Source organism: Oenanthe melanoleuca, chromosome 18, assembly GCF_029582105.1.
Source record: "Oenanthe melanoleuca isolate GR-GAL-2019-014 chromosome 18, OMel1.0, whole genome shotgun sequence".
Classification (NCBI taxonomy): Eukaryota; Metazoa; Chordata; class Aves; order Passeriformes; family Muscicapidae; genus Oenanthe; species Oenanthe melanoleuca.
The window spans coordinates 3,880,104-3,899,344 of NC_079351.1; the positions used below are offsets into that span (position 1 = coordinate 3,880,104).

Here is a 19,241-nt window from a genome sequence, read left to right on the forward strand (position 1 = left end):
CTGCTTGTAAATCTCTCTTTCCTATGGCTTTTTGCAGTCTGTGCATGCCCAGCATTCCTGTCATCTTTAATGGATGAACTACAGTGATTTTTGCCCCTTCAGATATATATGTAAAAGAACATGCATATTTTATAGCACTTTATGGATTTTTGTTTTGTTTCATAGTTACATTATTTTATTGGTTGCCTGCAGTACCCCTATGGCCACTCTACTTAACTTTTCAGCTTCCAGTCCTCCAAATTACTCTGTCTCAGCATAAGAATATTCACAAAAGATTTTTTTAAAGGAGAAATAAATACTTGTGTATTTGGAACTCAGTTTAAATGAGGGTCAGTATAAAGGTTTACTCACATTTTTAAACATAGATCTGTCTATATAAAGTGTTAGTTGCAAACTAAATACTACTACATATCAGTTTATCTTCTGGGTAATTAATATTATGTGTAACTTTGGAACAAAAGACTGATTATGAGCCAAATATATAAATTTTCCGTAAGTCTTCATCAAGGATTGGTTCCAGATTTGGGCCATCAGGAAAGCCAGGGTCAGTATTTACTAGGGAGCATTGTTACTCCCCACTGGTAAGGTACTGGAGTGGGGTGCTCAGGGTATTGTTGAGAATAATAAATCCTCAGTGACTGTTCTGGGTATCTCTGTTTCTTTGTTTTGCCCTTGAGCTAATGAGCAGAGTCAGTGGGATTCAAGGGCATCAAGTAAAAAGGAGTTTACATACTCCACTTCTGTGCTTAAATCCAAACTTTGCTTCTTGTTTTCATTCACAACCTATTCCTAAACCCACATTTTCCATGAGAGAGGTGAGGACACCCAAATGCTCCAGAATTGAGACAAACAAAAACACCTCGTGTAGATGGGAAGGTCCCATCTCTGTCACTGTACTCCAAAACCAGACCCATTTCAGTGGCACCCCTTTCTTTCATTTACATAAATAATCTTCACTAGGTGCTGAGTTAAGATCAACTGCAATAGTTATTAATCCATTTTTTAGTTCATATTCTTTATTTTTAGTCTGATTTGATGTAGATCAACAGTAATTTGCCATGGAACTTGTTAGATAAGCTATTCTTCCCTATCTACTTGGTAAACAAAAGCCAACACCCACTAAATGTTTTCCCAGACTCCTGTAAACAGAGGCTACATAATATTGCACCTGGAGAAAGGGAGCAATTCCAGCTTTCCGGTTGACAGCATGACAGCAGTTCCAGCTCTCAGAGGAACAGCACAGGAGCAGCTCCAGCTCTCAGAATTACAGCACAGGAGCAGTTCCAGCTCTTGGAGTCACAGCACGGAAGCGGGTGAAGTGCTGGGTGTATTTGGGATGGCACAATCACATTGCTGTTGGGGTGGAAGCTCTCAGTTTCAGTCTGTTCTTTCTGCATATTAGTGTACAGTGCTGCCCTGCTTTAATAAGCAGGGAACTCAGCAAAGAGAAAATAAACTTTGCTGTAAGGGAAGCACTGTGGAGCATGGCAAAAGGGAAGAGTCGGGATCCCACACAGCAAGCCAAGTGTGGCCGTGAATGCCGTGTGTGTGAGAAATTGACAGAGCAGCCACTTGTGATTCTCATTCACGTGTTTGGCTGGGGACAGCTTTTGTACAGAGCTGCTCAAATGTATTCCAGGAGCACAGCACTCAAGGAACTCGGCCCTCAGGGAATCTTAATGCACCCACAATGCACAGCTTTCAGCCAGCAGGTTGCTCATGTGTCTCGAGTTATTGCAGGAATGGAAAGTGAGTGCACAGGATGTTTTGCACCAGGGAGTCACCTGCCTTCTGCTTTCACATGGTGAACAATCAGTGGTAGTAGTCAGTATTGCTTAGGACTTATTTTTTAGAGTTTTCTTAGTGATTTTTCATGACTCTTCTACAGTGATTTCTTTTCCCCCCAATTTTCAGTTAATGATTTATTTCTGCTTTGTGGATTTTTCAGATCCAGATTTTGTCATCAGAATTGAGTAAGTGGAGTAAAACTACTTGTTTCAAAAGCATTGTGAAAAGCCTGGGCCCAATAGATTGATTTGCTCTAGAAAGGTAGTAAATCTCTTAAAATGATTAAAATGTAAAACCAGAAATGTAGTAACTACACAGAAAAAATCCATGCCAAATCTTGAAATTTAAATACTTAATACATGGAAATGGACTAGGAATCATTCCAGTTCATGCTATAATTTCAGAGATGCAGTATGTGTAGTACACAAAGCTATCAAAAAATGATTCTAAGTGAACTTTCAGGATTTGTGTTCTCTTAATTGAGTCCCGGAAACTGTGAAAGATACAGCAACTGAAACACTTCAGATGCAAACTTAATGATTAAACTCAGAAATGCAGAGATCAAAGAGAAACTGCTGGGAAGATCTGAGAATTAAGTCAGTTACAGACGTAAATATCAGTTTCTGAACAAAAGGTCTGTTGACAGTGCAAGAATGAAATCTTCAATCACTCAAAAAGAAAAATATTGGAGGATCAAAGAACATGTCACTAGACAGTAAAATAAAACCTCAACTGAATTAGTTAACTAATTAATTTCAGCTTTAAGTAAGGGATAGGTTTTAACAGGGACCAATTCTTTCTTTTGTGGCAAAACCAAGTACAGATTAATAAAGTGAGAATTTGGAGTTTTATCACCATCAGTTACTTAAAGGATAAGATCAAGTCAGAAACTGTGTTCCCAATGTTTACCTGTTAGCTCAGATACACAAAATTCATGCATGGGAAAACTTATCTAAATGTTTCATAGGGGAGTTATCTGGGGTTTCATGTTATCTGGGGTTTCATATGCCAAAAGTTGCTTCACAAGGCTTTTACAAGAGTTTATCTTGTTTTTGGAATGCTGCTTGGGAAGATATGATTCTGCACACTATAATCTGAATTATCCACACTCCAAAAGTAGTTTTACTGGTTGTTGTCATGACTGTGCTCAAAGTACTTTTACCAGGCTAAAACCATCTCTCTAGAAGGATGTGAAAAACACAGTAGGAGGTAGGCAAATTGTGACCAGTCCTAATTCCAGTTTTTGGAGGGAGAACTAAATCTGTATGTGGTATAATTTATGCTTTTTGTTGTACCAGTACAATTGATGCTGGCACCAACATGCTTGAGTTTAAAAGATACAAGGCTTTTGTCTGAGGAAGTTCTGTCTTTCCTGAAATTGCTAGTTATGGTACAGGTCACACAAGGCCACACCACAATTTCACCTACTCTTCGAAACTTAGACAGGTTAGTGAGGTAAATTAAGCTTAGCATGACTCTGCTCTCCACACCTCTGGCAACAGACAAGAAATAAATCAAATTAAAGATAATTAAGAAATATAATTTGTGGTGTTGACATTTTGGGAGTATGTAGGGGAGATGATTGATATAGTTTCAAATTGTTGAAATGTGACTGGCATTCCGCTAGGTTATGATTTGGCAACTAGGACATGATGACTGACTAGTTGTAACTACCCTGCTGCATTTAGACAGACTACCAACCAGCCAAATGACAAAATCAAATTAAAAGCCACACTCAGAGCCACTACTGTGCAAGCCCCTGGAGATCCTGAATAAGCAGATGGATCTTATACTGAGTGCCAGATGTGGATTGGCAAGGAAACAATTCCAGAGGCATCATTCCCCTTCACTGGAAATTCCCTGTGTATAGTAGTTCAGATCTTGGGGCAAAACAGAATGCCTCAAAATGAGTAGGAGGAAGAATCTGATTCATAAAAATTCAAGTTCAGAGCCAATGCAGAGAAGAAAGTAAAGGTTTTGCCTTTTAAAAGTGATGATATGTAAAGTATCAGATAATAGTTCTGTTAAGGCATTAAATGAAAATATTTATATTTGTTGGTTTAGGGGATTTTTACCATTTAGAGCAGAAAAAAGAGAAGAGTGAGTGAATGAAATTGCAGGAGGGATTCAGATCTAAAGTTGCAGGGTCAGTGCCAGCAAGCTGCAAGACTAAAGCAATTATTGACAAAAATTAGCATTTTTCTGTCAGAATGGAAAAAATAACATCTGTCTAGGACATGTACCAGGATTAATGCTGGTATGGAACAGTCCAACTGACCAACTGCAAAGTCTTAAATCTAAATTTTTGGATGCTCAGAGTGGAATTGCAGTGATGAAACTACTATTTATTCAGATTGACTGCTGGTTTTGGCAGGGGTGAAACCATCATGTAAATTATTTTAATTAAAAACTAAGGAAGTTAATGTAGTCCAAAGTTTGGGCTAGTCTATTTTTGAGACTAAATTCCAAACTGTTTTATTAACAGACATGCTCATGTATTTTTAAATCAAAGTCCCACATGCTCAGTAAATGCTTTCAGGGCTTTGTTAAAAATGTATTCTGAAGGGATGAACCACTTGCTCAGCTGAAGTCTGTGGAAGCTTCCCAATTCTTTTCATGAGGTCATAACATCACTCTCATTGTTTAAAAGGCATTTTCATAAAGTACATGTTAATTGTAAAATACTGTACATCTGGGGGCAACGTCTAAAAAGCTATAATTGTTTTTGCACTTAGGAAGTAAAACAGCAGAAATAAAAAAGACAGATATAAATAAATTTGTAATTAAAATATTTGTCATGTGCATTAACCATTAAATGTTTTGATATAGACAAAACTTAAAGGAAAACCACTGTGATTATTCCTAATTCACAAGGAATCCATTGCTTGCAGACATAATCTATAAATATTAAGCTATGACAGCTTGCCAGAACTTCTCTGCAAGGACCTACTGATGGAGTTTTTCCAAAGAGACTTCATAAAAGCAGCAAACTGCAGGACCCTACAGTTGCCAGCTGCAGCAGTTATTTCCCCAGTTTTCCCAATAAGATTTGTTGAAACCCTCTGTATCGCAACGTCTTTATTGGTAATGGATCCCTCCTTAATTTGCACTGATGCATTTGGAATGTCAGCTTCCAAAACAAGGCACATGGGAGGCATTTAAAGTAGATTTTATGAAAGGGAAATGAACAAAGAGCATGTCAGGTTCCATTTTGATTTGCATGACAAATCCAGCATGCAGTGTTCTGGTGGGTCGGGCTGGGCTTGCCTGCCACTCACTGCATTTGTCACTTTGGTATGAGCACTTTTGACAGTCCGTTATGTTAATTGTTCTAAGGATTGTTTTGCTGGGGGAAGAAAAGGAAAGGCATTTTTATTTTTGTACTTGTTCCATCTACAGGGAAGGAGGGATATCTGAGGGAACAAAAAATGTTTTCAATCGGGTTTTGATCTATTTTTTAAATAAATAATCCTGTGAGATCATCATTGAAGTTCAGTATTTTAAATCTTATTGTTACTCTGTGGTTTTGAGTGGGAAGTACTAGGCCCCTAAAGTAGAAACTTGGGGAGTCTATTGTTTTGGTGCACACCATTCTTTGATCCTTTGAGTCCCACAGTGATGGGTCCTGCAGAGTGGTTTGTGCTGTGCCTATGTGCTTCTGTGGGATGATATTGTGGTGCTTTGACAAGTGCTAGCAAGAAATTTAATGCCCTCTGAGGCCTTGTTGGACACCCATTGTTACCAGTGTGTGGGGGACTCTCAGACCTGTTGGTAGATCTGTGCACAGGGCTGAATTCTCCTGGAGGCACATTCAAGGTGGAGATTGCTGTGGCCCCTGAGGGCACATACACTTCTCTACCATATACATTAAAAAGAGTCATGGATGGTTTGGTGAGTTTCAAAGTTTCTGACTGACTTCAGGTGACAGAACACTGTAGGTTGATCACAGAACATTATTTTCAGACTGACAGAACAATCAAAGTCTCGTAAGACTCTGTTGTTTATGCTGGTGTCTCTCTTTTGCAGTTACTGCTGATTTTCAGCCAAAGAAGAGCTAAATGGTTGAAGAGAGAGGAGAGCAAGAAGATAGAAACAGAATTTTCCAGAGGTTTTTGGGTAATGGCTGACCTTTACCTTCTAAATTCCTATCTCCTACACTGCATGTAGTGTTCTCATTTACATGTTGGGATCTACATGCACCATGAGATATTAGTTCTAAGTATAGAATGCTTTTTATTATAAAATCATACACTCAGATGCAAAAATACTCAAATGAAATGAAACAATCTAGTAGTAATTCCAATCACATTCTTGCTCAGCAATTCAGTGTGCTAATGTTACTTTTGATGCCCAGTGCTGTCCTCCTTAAGGCCTACTTTAGTAAAAATTGTGGACTTGCACAAGAATCAGCTTGAGCTGGTGCATCTCAAAATATCAAACCCAATATAATTAACAAGTTACTGGTGGTTATGAATAACACTCTTCCCCCACCATTGAGAAGGACTGCTGTGCTGCTTTACTGAAAGCTGCACTCAGTGGGAGGTAAATTTACTTTAGGTCCCAAGGGACTGAAGGCATTGGCTTACCAGTGGGGATTTCTGTGCTGGGACAGCCCTGCTCATTCCCCTCCAACCTGTGGCCATTCAGTGTGGGGCAAGGGAGTCTCCAGGGAGGACAGTCTCCATCAGGAATTGCCCTTGTCCTTGAGGGGTGGGTAAGGGGTCTCTTGGCATGAGGCAGCTGTAATACAGAGCTGCCTAGATCACCAACTTCTGAATGTAGCACCAGTCTGTAGTTCTTGGTCTTGTGACTGGATGGTGTCTCTCCATTTCCTGGTAGCTTTCTTGTTTGGTTACTTCTTGGAAAATCATGTCACTATTTCCTGTCAGGGTGAAAAGTTGCTAAACTTCTCCCACTAAGAATTAGTTTCGTTTTTTTTAATAGGTTCAAACATTGAATAAAGCCACCACAAATCCAAGTCACCATAGGTGAAAAAAATTGCTGCTGTTTTTGATAGTTCTTATAAAGTGTTTTGTCTTACCTGTGTTTTTAACAAAAGTCAATTGCTCAGGTACTCACTCTGTACTTGGCAACACCTGTTAAAACTTTTGACTGGTAAGGGAAAAATCTCTCACTTTTTTTGGCTATTATGTGCGAATTTTGTGCCAGAAGCCCTCTTGCCCTTAATCTGCTGCCTCTTCCCCTCGTACTTGTTTTTTCAGAGACAAACACCTGCCTTTTCGCCCAGCAGGGAGCTATGGCTGTTACAGGATAGGTTTGGAGGTAGGGTTGGTTCTGTGGCTGACCAGCTCAGTGACAGCAGTGACAACTCAAAGCATAAGCAGCAGATACTGCTGTCGATACTATGCTTTTAAGGAATTTTCTCAATAAATTATCTCCCATCTCAATTTTTATTTTCTGGAACATCTCTAATTTCAGAAACAAAAATTTACTGTTGCCTGGTTTTATTGTTAATTTCCTCAGAATCATAGGCGTATGGAATGTTTGGTTGGAAGGGACCTTAAAGATCATCTAGGTCTAACCCACTGCAAGCCCTGTCTAACCTGACCTTGAACATTCCAGGAATGGGGAATTCGCACATTCTCTGGACAACCTGTGCCAGTATCTCACCACCCTCACAGTAGACAATCTTTTCTTAAAAATTTGGAAGGCAGAAAGAATGAAGGTGCCATGTAAGAAACAAAGAGACATTTGTCCTGGAGGAATCCCACCGAGAAGCAAAGTGCTGGGGCAGTTCCAGGCTAATGTCCCATCACTAAGCCTGGTCAATGCCATCGAGTTTAGCTGCAGGGCTGGTGCCAAGAAGATGGTGTCACACTTTTTTTGGTGATGCCCAGCGACAGGACGAGGAGCAATGGCCATAAACTAAAACACAAGAAATTCCAACATGAAGAAGAATTTCTTTCTATGGAGTGTGGCGGAGCTCTGGAACAGCTGCCCAGGGAGATGCTGGGTCTCCCTCTCTGGAGGCATTCCAAACCCACCTGCCTGTCCCCGGCTGCAGGTGACCCTGGCTGGGCAGGGGGCTGCACTGAGCGATCTGCAGAGGTGCTTTCCTGCCCGGCCGGGTGTGCGGAGGCTCAGCGGCTGAGGCCCCGCCGGCCGGGCAGGGGGCGGCAGAGCGGAGCAGCGGCCGCGGAAGCGGCGCGGGCAGCGGGCGGAAGCGGTGACGTGCTGTGCCGGGATCGGGCTGTGCTGGGCTGTGCCGATCAGACACAGCGGCCATGGCGGAGCGCATCGAGCAGCGGCTGGAGGATCGCATCCCGGAGCTCGAGCAGCTGGAGCGGGTCGGGCTCTTCACACGCAAAGAGATCCGGTGAGAGGGGCCGGGGCCGGGGCCGGGGCCAGGGCAGGGGCCGGGGCCGGGGCCGGGGCCGGGCGGGTGAGGGCACGTGGTGCGGCCGGGAGCGCTCCGGGCGCTGATCTCCCGTTCCCGCAGGGCTGTCCTGAGGAAAGCCTCGGCTCTGGAGTACAAAATCCAGCGGAGAGCGCTGCGGAAAGAGGATTTCATTAATTACATCCAGGTAGGCTTCACCGAGCAGCAGAGCGGAGCAGCTTTCGGTGCAGACCCAGCTCAGTTAGACCTGGGTAGTTTCGTAGTGACCCACGCTGGACAGAAAGCGAAGATCCCTCCTCACCTGGTCCCTGGTGTTCGTCTGTGAGCGGCTGTTGGCACCAGGGTATGGAGCGTGGCCAGGAGTTGTTGCCCGAGTTTGGGTCAGGCTTCTCTGGTGTTGTGACCTTTTCCTGTAGTTTCTTGTCTCGCCATGGATGAAGAGCTCCCAGTCCCCCGACGTGCTGTGCAAACTGTAGTTAAGGGGAATTAATAAGTTCAGTATTAGGAAAAGGCTCCTGAAAGGGCGGTCAGGCTCTGAACAGGCTCCACAGGGAATGGTCATGGCCAGGAGCCTGACGGAGCTCACAGAGTCTTTGGACAGCGCTTTAAGGCACAGAGTGAGATTGTTGGGCTGCCCTGTGCAGGGCCAGGAGTCTTAGAAATGTAGTGACCGAGCCAAAAATTACTGCTTATATTTTCCTGACTGTAATGTCCATTGTCCACCTGATCATCTATGACAATCTTGATGTAATTTTTTCTTGCCTTGCTGTTATGTGCCTCCCCATTTGCTTTTAAATGTGTTTTTCTTCTCATTGTAGTATGAAGTTAATCTGCTGGAACTGATCAAGAAAAGAAGAGCAGTAAGTTTGTCAATTGTTAACAGTGCAAAATACTTTATGCCAAATTTTCTATTGCAATAAAATGAGTATTTTTTTCCTCCTAGCGCATTGGATATTCGTTTAAGAAGGATGAAATTGAGCACTCTATCCTGCATAGAGTCCACAGCCTGTTCAACCGAGCTACAGGGAAATGGAAAGTAGGTTTATTTGTACTCAGATTTGGAATTCTTTTTTTCTGCATGCCAGGTCATTGTACCATGGGTGTGTTGTTTGCTTGTCAATGTACAAGCGATTTTGTACATAGTCAGATTGATTCTCTTCTTTTTTTGGTTTCCAACAGGATGATGTCCAGCTCTGGCTTTCTCATGTTGCATTTTGCAAGCAGTGGGTGAGTTTTCAAATACTGATCTTACCCAGGTTGAGACTGATGCTTATTCACGCACTTGATTTACTTTACTGCTACATGCTGTAATGCTGAAATAACTTCGATATTATTGTTAGAGCTGCTTGGGATTTTCACTGATGTATGTAAGTGTAGAATTTGGCTGAGAATTAATTAGTATGAATTTGATGCTTGAAGGGATAAAGGTGAGGTTGCATTAAATCTGGAGTTCCGATTGGTTTATGAGAACCATAATCTTGGTTATACCTTCTCTGAACTGAGTGATTCACTTGTCTCTGAATTGTGATTTTGTTCTAAATATTTATGGTAGTTGCTGTGCTGAACAGCCTAATTCTGTCAGTTTTGTACTCAATAAAGTAACCTGTGCAACCTTTGCCTTACTGACATTCAAGTGTTGTCATTTCTGTACTGCAGAAGGTGACTGCAAGGTGGTGAAGGTGACCAAAGGAAAATACAGTCTGTATCTCAGAAGAGGGCAGTGAAACCATAGGTTTGGGACTTGAGTAACATATGTGTTGGCTGTGTGGTTCACAAAATTTGAGTTAGCCATGCTACTCTAATGTGGTGACATTTAAATGCTGTTCACTACTGAACACTGCTGTTCAATACTGAATACTAAATACGAGAAACTTTCTACCATAGATAAAGTAGCAAAGAAGCATCTTTTTCAGAGTAATTGCACTACAAGTTGTAACTTTTCCTTCTGAAACTTTGGTGCTAGGAGTTCAATTCAGTACCAGAGTAGGTGAAACAAGACTGCTTCTTTTACAGAATGCAAAACATCAGCTCAGTAAGGTGTTTTCTACCATGTTGGCCATTCATTCCAATAAACCAGGTAAATAACACAATGGTGAGTGCTGCATAAATGCCTCAGCATAGACTGTATGATGTTGGTTTAAATAGTTGTAGGTCTCAGCTCAAGCTGTTGGGTTGAAGTTCCTACTCTCTGTTCTTTGCCTTGCTGCTGTTGCTTCACAGGGAAGGGCCTGACAGGGGTTGTGCTGAGCAGTTATAAAGGGATGTGAAGTAGGTCAGAATGACCAATTTCCAGCTGGACTGGGTACTGGGTCGATGTAGAAGCAAGAGATGGAGTGCTCATAACTGCTTTCTGGCTTGTGAAGACATCATTAGATCTGTAGCTAAACCAGATTAAACTTCCTGGATCTGCCTGTCTGCTTTACAGTTTTACATGGGAGATAATCAGTCTTATTCTGGGGTTGAGCTCTTGTTAAGAGGTTAAATACATTTATTTGTGTCACCTGTTGCAGCACTGTGGATTATGGCAGCAAAGTGGGAAATGGAGACACGACTGTCATCAGAAAGTGCCAGGCATTTGTTCCTTCGTGCTTTGCGCTTCCATCCAGAGTGCCCCAAACTTTATCAAGAAGTGAGTTCCTGTTTTTCTTTCACGACCACTTACTTGATCAGTCAGAGCAAATCAATTCAGCATATTTCCCAGATCTGTCTGAGACAGCTGGAAAAATTTGTTTTTCCATCTGCAGGAAAATGTCAAAAGTATTAAAAAAGCCAACCCCAAATTTCCTTTCTAAGGTACTGTCAAGCTCTGCTGGGGTGTAGTTGTCAGGCTCAGTCTGGCATCCCCAATCTTTGTTGAGGAACTTGGCTTTCTTTGTGGACAAGTTAAGCTTTAAAGAATGACTGAAAAATTATCATTGCAACCTGTTGGAAATTTCTGGGCAAATACACAGGGCAGATAGTAGTAGGTGCACAAACCTTCAAAAACCAAGGCTCTAGAACATGTGGGATATGGTGAAGTCCTAATTTGTATCTCCTCAGAGCTTGTGTTACCCTGTTTGTGGACTTAGATTTTTATTTAATTTTGTTGTCACTCTTGCAGTATTTCAGAATGGAACTTATGCATGCTGAAAAACAGAGGAAGGAGAAGAAGGAATTTGAACAAGCAAAGATGGACCTGGTAGGTGAGCTAAGCATACCTAAGAGATATGTCTGCTTGTATATTACATGTTGAAATCCACAGTTTTGGATTAATGGTTTATTTGACAATGACTTAGAGAAAGTTTTTGTTCATATCCTGCACCTGTGTGGAGCTTTTCAAATATTTGCTGATGCTCAGCTCTAATACTTCATACATTTATTTTTTCTTTGCATTTGTAGAATCTTTTATTACATTCCCCAATCTGAAAATTAACAGTAATTTCTGGAAAGTAACTTCCTACCATGTTTCTTTATAGTTGACTTTTACAAATTACATAAAAATATACTTGTATGAAGAAAAACATTAATGTCTTCTGATTTTTCTTTCCCTGTTTGCAACAATGTTAGCTGAGAAAGGACAATAATTGCTTCAATATATGATATTTCAGGGGGAATTCAATTACTCTGAGGAAATTCTCAATGGGGAAATGGCTCGCATAGTCTACAGGGATGCTTCTCAGAAAATTAAAGGTGAATGAATATTTCTTGTACTTACTAATTTAGAAAATTGTAACCTTTAACCCAATTCTGCAGTAGGCAATGCTGATAGACTCGGCTTCAATGCACACACTGAGATTCTTTTTTCAAATATACCATTTCTTCAGTAGAACCTATTTAATGCCAGAGTATAAACTAATGGTGCTGGTAGTTATGATTGCATGTCTTTCCTGCAGGCTGACATCTCTTCCAGCACAACAGCTTTTGGGCTGAAGAGGCCTAGTGCAGGGTTACAGGCTCAAAGCTTGATTGTTTAAAAAAGAAAACCAAAGGACAGTTTAAAGTTATACACCTTTTTTACTTTGCTGAACATTAGATCACAACTAATCAGCTACCACTAGTAGCAAAGAAAGTAGGAATTCAGACTAATGACAAACTAGGCTAGATTATTTTAAATTAAGCAGGATTGGTAAAAATCAGCCATTTTATTGAGAGAATTTGGTATATAACTGCAGTCTAGTAGCAGATATCTTTGAAAACTCATGATAGATGAGGATATTTGGAAGACTGGGCAAAATACAATAACGAATCTTGAAAATTAGTGGGGAAAGAGGACGTTAGAGGAAATTTCAGAAAAAGTTGGTTTAATTTAATTTTCTGAAGAAATACTGGAAAAAATAGGTGTACAAGTGATTTGCATGCACCTGAAAATAGTAAGATGAGTAATGGCTGGTGGGGGTTCGCAATGATCTGATTATGTCAAGTCATGTTATTTGGCATTTTCAAAGGTAAGTTGTGGAGATCTAAGATGGACACAATTCATGGACATCTATTTTGTGCAGCTTTGGAGAGATCTGTCCTGGGTGTGGAGCATTTTGTGTTTTCATGGCAGAGTCAAGTGAGGGAGTAGAGGAGGTGCTGATTAAATTTGCACGTGGAACCAAGCTACAGAAATGCAAAGTGCAATTGATGTAATATGTTGAGGAATTCTTCAGCAAATACTCCACTTGATAGTTTTACCTTCTCTTGAAATGTAGGTGTTGAGTTCCAGCTGGCTGTGCTCTCTATTGCAAAGCTCTTTGATTTTACCCAAGATTTGCAAAAAGAAATACTTGAAAGGTGAGTTGAGGCTTTGTGTTGTATTTTTATTTTATTTTGGTTTGGTTTTTAAGAAACATATTCTCAGAAGTTCTCTAACTTATAGTGGATTGACTGGACTTTGAGAAGTAAAGGCTGTTCCTCTGGGGAAATAGTGTTAAGGCTTATGTGAAGTCCTTTAAGAAAAGCAAAAGTATGATCTTTACAAGAGGATATTTGTATATAACTTCAGAAAGGGCATTAAAAGGCTGCTAAGAAAATGTAGGTAAAATACAGTTGTCACTGACTAATTACTGCACTTAGTTTCCATAAATTCATTGCAGGAATTGTGGATTTTCCTAGTGTACTTTGGTGGGGGTTTTGCATTTTTTGTTTCTCCTGTTGTTCCTCTCAAAAGAAAGATCTCTCGTGACAGCTCCCTGTCTGTTTCTTGTTATTTCTGGAGAATATCCATATTAAATAATATTTTAAAAAGCTAATATTTTGTCTTTCTCTTGTGGAAAGAAAAATTTTTTTTCTGGCATTTGGTTCTTAGCAATTAACTACATTTCTATAGCAATATAACAACCCTCTTAACCTGCAGGTGAAGAATGGTGGCTGTGGGCTGTTACAAGCATGTTGTGTTTAGTTTGCAGACCAAATATGCTGATGATCCCCTGACATGGGACTTCATGGCCCGCCGGGAGCTGGAGCTGGGCTCCCTGCCACCCACAGAACAAACCACAAAGCAGCAGAAAGTCTCAGAAATGGCCCAGAGAGAGGAACGGTGCTGTGCAGTCTTTGATGAAGCTGTGAGAGCAGTCCCAACAGGTGAAATGTTCTGCCTGCATTTTAACATTTGTTTCTGGTACTTGAGCCTGTAAAAGCCTTGAAGAAGGTGATGGCAGGCTCTACCATACCTAAGAGCAGGCAAACAGTTCTTAGATGCTGCCTCCTGGGATCTATTTTACATGTTATTTGGGTTATATTCCAGTGTATTTATGATCTTGGAGGAGCTGCTTAACTGAAAATGTGAGTCTGTTGCTGGTCAGCTGTGAGTAAGCAATGGTTTTGAGTTGCCAGGAAAATGGATATCGAGCTTCAGCCTCTGGTATTATTCTTACTTGTAAAGCAGGTTGTCAAGGAACTATTTGTGGTCTCAAACTTGCTGCTGCACAGCCTTTAAAGCCATAGAATAGTTTGCTTAGAAGGGATCTTTAGAAATCTCAGCTGAGCTAAGAGTTTGATGCTCTTCACAAAGAGTTACTGCCTGCAGCTTGGACTGGGGAGCCATTTTAAAGTATAATGTTATAAATCTAGGGCCTGTCTTGTAATACAACATTTTAAAACAAAGTTGGCATTAACACTTTGTATCATTTATATCTTTGTAGTTCTTAAAGCTAAATATTTGTGCTTATTCTTGTGATTCTCTTTGTGATAAGTGTGATATTATGCCTTTGCTTCTACAGAGGACATGTGGAAATGCTACATCACTTTTTGCTTAGAGAGGTACAACAGAAAAACCAACAGTGCAGAATTAAAGCAACAGGTAAAAATTAATTAGGAAATAATACTAAAAATGATCCCTATTTTTATTGACTTCTGTAATAACCTCAGACAAGAAGCAAATATATTTTGACATCTTATTAAAAATACTTACCTGTGGCCATCATTAAAAATAACTCAGTCTCCATCAGGGGGGATCACTTTTACTGCCAGGCTCACAGGTGGCCTGCCTGGACATGACTAACCTGGGTATAAACCAGCCTTGTCAGTAAAGTACAGTGACGTCTTTGGATGAAAGCTAAGACTGCAGACTTGTTAATCATGGAATCATGGAATGGTTTGGGTTGAAGAGGATCCTAAAAATTCACTGACGGGTCCTTCAAACCTGTGCTTGTTCAAAGAAAAGGATGAATTAAAATGACTCTTTCAAATAAGTCTGGACAAAGTTTGGTGCTGGCACATGGGTAATTCAATTATGCATCTCTGCTAAGGTGTGACTCAGTGAATTAATTATCCTGTGCAACTTGGTTCCCTAGTATTACCCTAGAAGAACAATGCAATGTTGTTCTTTGCTCCCTAAGGAGGAGAAGTAAATGCTCAGATTTCCATGTTATCTTGGAATGTTTGCAGGTACCTAAATCATTAGACTCATAATGTGTCATTAGATATTCACTGACATGATACACAATCCAGTGGGCTTCTTAGAATGCTGGAATCTGATATATATAGGAATAATGCTTGTTTTCTTTTTTTTTTCTTCTCTGTTGGTTCTAGAGGCTGGAGAGGACACTGAGTGTGTTCAGCAAAGCCCATGAGTCCAGTTTGCTGTCAGAAGCTCTCTACAAGCAGTGGGTAAGAGCTGACACAGAAGGAGTAGATGCTGAGGCTTTCCTGCATTATTTGTGCACCTGTCTTGGCCATTTTGAGTAGGCACAAAGATGAACAATATTGGTTCAAAGCCCTGCTTTTTAACAAATCTATATCTGCTGGGTTTTAGCTTCAGCTCTTACTGGACTCCAACCTCTCTGAGAAGGCTGTGGAGGTGGCAGAAGCTGCAACCAGGCACTTCAGCCAGTCTGTAGAAATATGGCAGATGAGGCTGTGGGTGCTGATCCAGTTGAAGAGGGATGATGTGACCGAGTGTTTTGAAGAAGCCATTAAACATGTGAAATCTAAGGTCTGTGCTGGTTTAATGGACTTGCATGCATTAGTCTTGGGCCAGAAACCTCTGATGATTAGTTGTTTTGGGTTGTTTTTGTGTTTTTTGTTAATTTAATTTTTTTTTCTTTATTGTGGGTTTTTTTGTGGGTTTTTTTGTTGTTTGGTTTTTTGTTTGTTTACAGGGCATTTAAAGTACCTAACTATTTTTAAGATCAGAGATAAGAATTTGACATTTCACGTGCAAATTTCTTTCCCAAGTATTAGGGAATTATCAATTCACTTAAAATACACATATTTAAATGAATGCTTACAGGTGACATTTTATATATTCTCCTAGCAGCGAGCTGGTATTTGTGTCTTAATGGAAAAATGTGTTTCCCTTTCTTCACCGTCTGATACACCAAATGCCTGTGTGGTGTTTCAAGCCTTGAATTAGTTATGTGCTCCCCTTCTCTGTTCCATTTCAAACACTGGCACAATGAGTGAGGAAACAGGAAGGTTTATTTCCCATTTGTTCTTGGAAGTCACCTCTGTGTACTGCAGTGCTCAGTGATGCAGAACTTGGTTCTCATCCCTGGCATTACAGCTGTTCAGCTAAGGATGATTTATCCTGTAAGTGAGGAAGGAAATGAGAAGTGTGCAGTTCAAAGCTGTCTTTTCAAGAGCTGTATCCAAAGGGTATTTTTTGTGGCAGGTAATACAGAAGCTGTTGGCTGTGTTGCTGTCTCTTTCTGTAAATCAAGAGTCACTGTATTTCAGCCATTTGATGTGTTTGCTGACCTTGTAGGGCACTTTGTCATTGTGGACCCTCTGGGTGGAATGGAGTGAGGGCACGAACAGCAAGGAAGACACAGAAGCTATCTACCAGGTACTTAGCTAATCAAAATCTACTTTTATGTCTGTTCAATAAAATGGAACAATGTATGTAGATGGAACATGCACCATGCTTTATACTAAAGTTCCTTCATGGATGTGTTGATATTAAAGAATTTCAAGGAAAACTATGTGCGTTAAAAAAACCAGTTGGACATAGACTTAAAGGCACAAATGTCATTCTCATGTTCTAAGGCATGTGTAAGCACAGCCAATGATGGACTCCTGCTTTGTGGTCTAGAATATTTGGTCTGTTTTTAGATTCCTATCTGAGCATGGAAAAGAGAATTTTCCAATCTGTGTGAAAACATCAGTCGTGTTACAGAAAAATCAAGATCAGAATGAGGACTTTATTCTCACTATGGATTTCCTCAGGTAGTGTAGGGCAAAACGTTTTTATTTTGCCTGGCATGTTAGGTTGTGTTTTTTTCCCTCCCATAATATAAATACAATATAAAACATCTATTTCAGGTGGCATCTTGAATTCAGCTCTTTATATTCAGAGTATTGTGAAACCCTCTGCATGAAGGGGTTTATGGAAGTGCCAGTTCCAACTATATGGAATACTGGAGGAGAAATGTATTTTAGACTTAGGAGCTCTCCTTTGTGCCAGATGCCTAACTAGGAGAAGCACTAATTGGGCCATTGAATTGTAGGTTATGTGAAAGGTTTATTTTTTGTTTATTTTGGGGTTTTTTTTCCTTTTAAACTTGCAGAGATCCTTACATGCCACAACGCCTGCTGAATCTGTTACTATGAAAGAAATGTACCTTGACTGGACTTACAGAAATAGTGGTTATAAGAAAGTTAAAAGACTCTTTACCAGGTAAAAAACCCCCAAACTTTCAAACCTGATCATTTAGGGTATATGTTAAAACTCTTTAAGCCTGAAGTCACTTATTTTATTTCAGCCTGTGTGAAAATCGTCCATTTTCACTTGACTTCTTCAGGAAGATGATCCAAATAGAAAAGGAGCAAGTAAGTTGTTGACTATCCAGTTAATGCTTTGTATTTGTAAAATACAGTTCTAACATGGGATTTAAATAGGAAATATAGTGGTGTTAGTCTGTGATCAGTTTGTGTTTGTCCTGTGCAGCTGCTTCACAGGATGTGATACAAACCCAAGTTCTATGGTAACTAATCTTCAGCAGTGTGTGTGTGTAATTGCCATGTCTCTCTTCCTTTGTCAGAATCTAATCATGCTGCAGATTCACTTCTGTGCAAAATAAATGGCCTTTTAATACCTTCCTTTTTTAGGAATCCTGCAAAATGCTTCATCTAAGAGAGTACTATGAACGTGCCTTGAGGGAGTTTGGTTCAACAAATACTGGTAAGGGGGATTCTGTTTTTTATTATTTATTCATTCATTCACTGCTGCCTCTTTTGTTTCCATCCATTTTAAAAGATACCTGTTTGTTTTGCCCTTTTGCGTGCTGTCATGCAGAGTGGAACTTATTTCTTCTGTGCTATTAAGTGTAGGACACTGCAGGGACCTGCACTGTCAGCCCAGGTTCATTGGCACTGGGATGGCTTCAGCACAGTTAGGAGCAAATCAGGTTCAGACACTGGCTGGCATAAGAGATCTGTGCCACTTTTAACTTGGATTTATGAACAGTATGGAGCTATACATTTATAATCAAGATTTCTGCAATATTCCTTTTAAGAAAGTACACAGCTCAATTATTGTTGCATTATTTCTGAAGACATCACTGTTCCAGCTGGGAATAGTGCCCAGGGTTTTGCTCCTCAAGGTACCAGAGATTGTAGTTTCACGAAGTAAACCCTATTGCATTAATATCAAAGACACTTAGAAAAAGAGAGTTCCTAGTTAGGCTTGCTGTGTTTGTTAAGTAATATCTAGTCAAAACCTAACCAGAACTTATATTTTTCTTTTAAAGATCTCTGGCTGGATTATATCAAGGAGGAGCTAAGTCATCACCAAGGCAAACCAGAAAACTGTGGGAGCATTCACTGGCGAGCTATGAAGATGTTGCAGGGAGACCTGGTGGAAGATTTTGTTTCTAAATACACTTTATTGCAAACTGGACATTTATGAAAAACTATACATAGTTATAACATGACTGTGCATTTTTTAACTTCTTTGTACAATGGTAAATATGTTCCTGGATTTTATTAAAGTTTACCTTCTTTACATTTTATGTGACAAAAAAGAATCATCTTCTCTGTTGCTGTCCTTTCTAGTTTTGATTCTGCCAGGGGCAGGTTCAAATGCACAGTCAAAGGAAGCAGTTTTCAGAGTGTTTTCATCAAGACTTCTGATCCTGCTTAAACATTCAGATAGTTCTAGTGTATCAGTTTTTTCAGTCTGGAAAGCTAGTATTACAGCACCTTAATGCAAAAAACCCAAACCAAATCCCATGGAAACTACACCTGTGGATGATCTTTTTATCTTATGCAGTTGAGTCATGAAAAGTGGAACACTTTTCATTAGGTATTCAGAAATCAGTAAAAATACAGTATTTATTGCTTCCTATCCTCACCTTGAAATAATCTGTCATCCTCATGACAAAAAGAGAAACAGCCTCTGCAGCTACCTTGCATTGGTGTTTGCACCCTGAGAGTGATGAGGGGTAGAAGGGAGCTGAGATCTGCTACCAATGTCCTTGAGCTGAGAGTGGAGAGCTCTGATCTACACTTCAACTTTCTGTCAACCATGCTTAAAAAACTGGTAATGTTTTTTGAAAGAGTGCTATTCTTGGCTGTTTACAGAGCCACAAACCTGAGAAATCAACATAAATGCTATCCTTGGACCATCAGAGAAACGTAGAGAAAGTACAAGAACATGCAGCAAGTGTTCCTTCGTGCAGTTTCCCAGTGAAGG

The 19,241-nt window shown here is 40.2% G+C and overlaps 1 protein-coding gene and 1 long non-coding RNA gene across 2 annotated transcripts; both read left to right on the forward strand.

The window, feature by feature from the left end:
- Positions 1-1,109: 1,109 nt before the first annotated feature.
- LOC130260555 (uncharacterized) lies at positions 1,110-7,756 on the forward strand. The gene is made up of 3 exons (XR_008841810.1): positions 1,110-1,313; positions 5,815-5,904; positions 7,372-7,756. It is a non-coding gene; the product is annotated as an uncharacterized LOC130260555 (long non-coding RNA).
- Positions 7,757-7,949: 193 nt separating this feature from the next.
- On the forward strand, positions 7,950-18,573 carry UTP6 (UTP6 small subunit processome component). The gene is made up of 19 exons (XM_056505956.1): positions 7,950-8,125; positions 8,249-8,333; positions 8,965-9,006; positions 9,090-9,182; positions 9,326-9,373; positions 10,160-10,223; positions 10,657-10,775; positions 11,247-11,324; positions 11,734-11,815; positions 12,820-12,901; positions 13,509-13,690; positions 14,329-14,408; positions 15,140-15,217; positions 15,363-15,542; positions 16,314-16,394; positions 17,116-17,225; positions 17,311-17,377; positions 17,657-17,729; positions 18,298-18,573. Exons 1-19 carry the CDS (start codon positions 8,034-8,036, stop codon positions 18,453-18,455), a joined length of 1,794 nt encoding a protein of 597 aa, XP_056361931.1. The 5' UTR covers positions 7,950-8,033; the 3' UTR covers positions 18,456-18,573.
- The last annotated feature ends 668 nt before the right edge of the window (positions 18,574-19,241 follow it).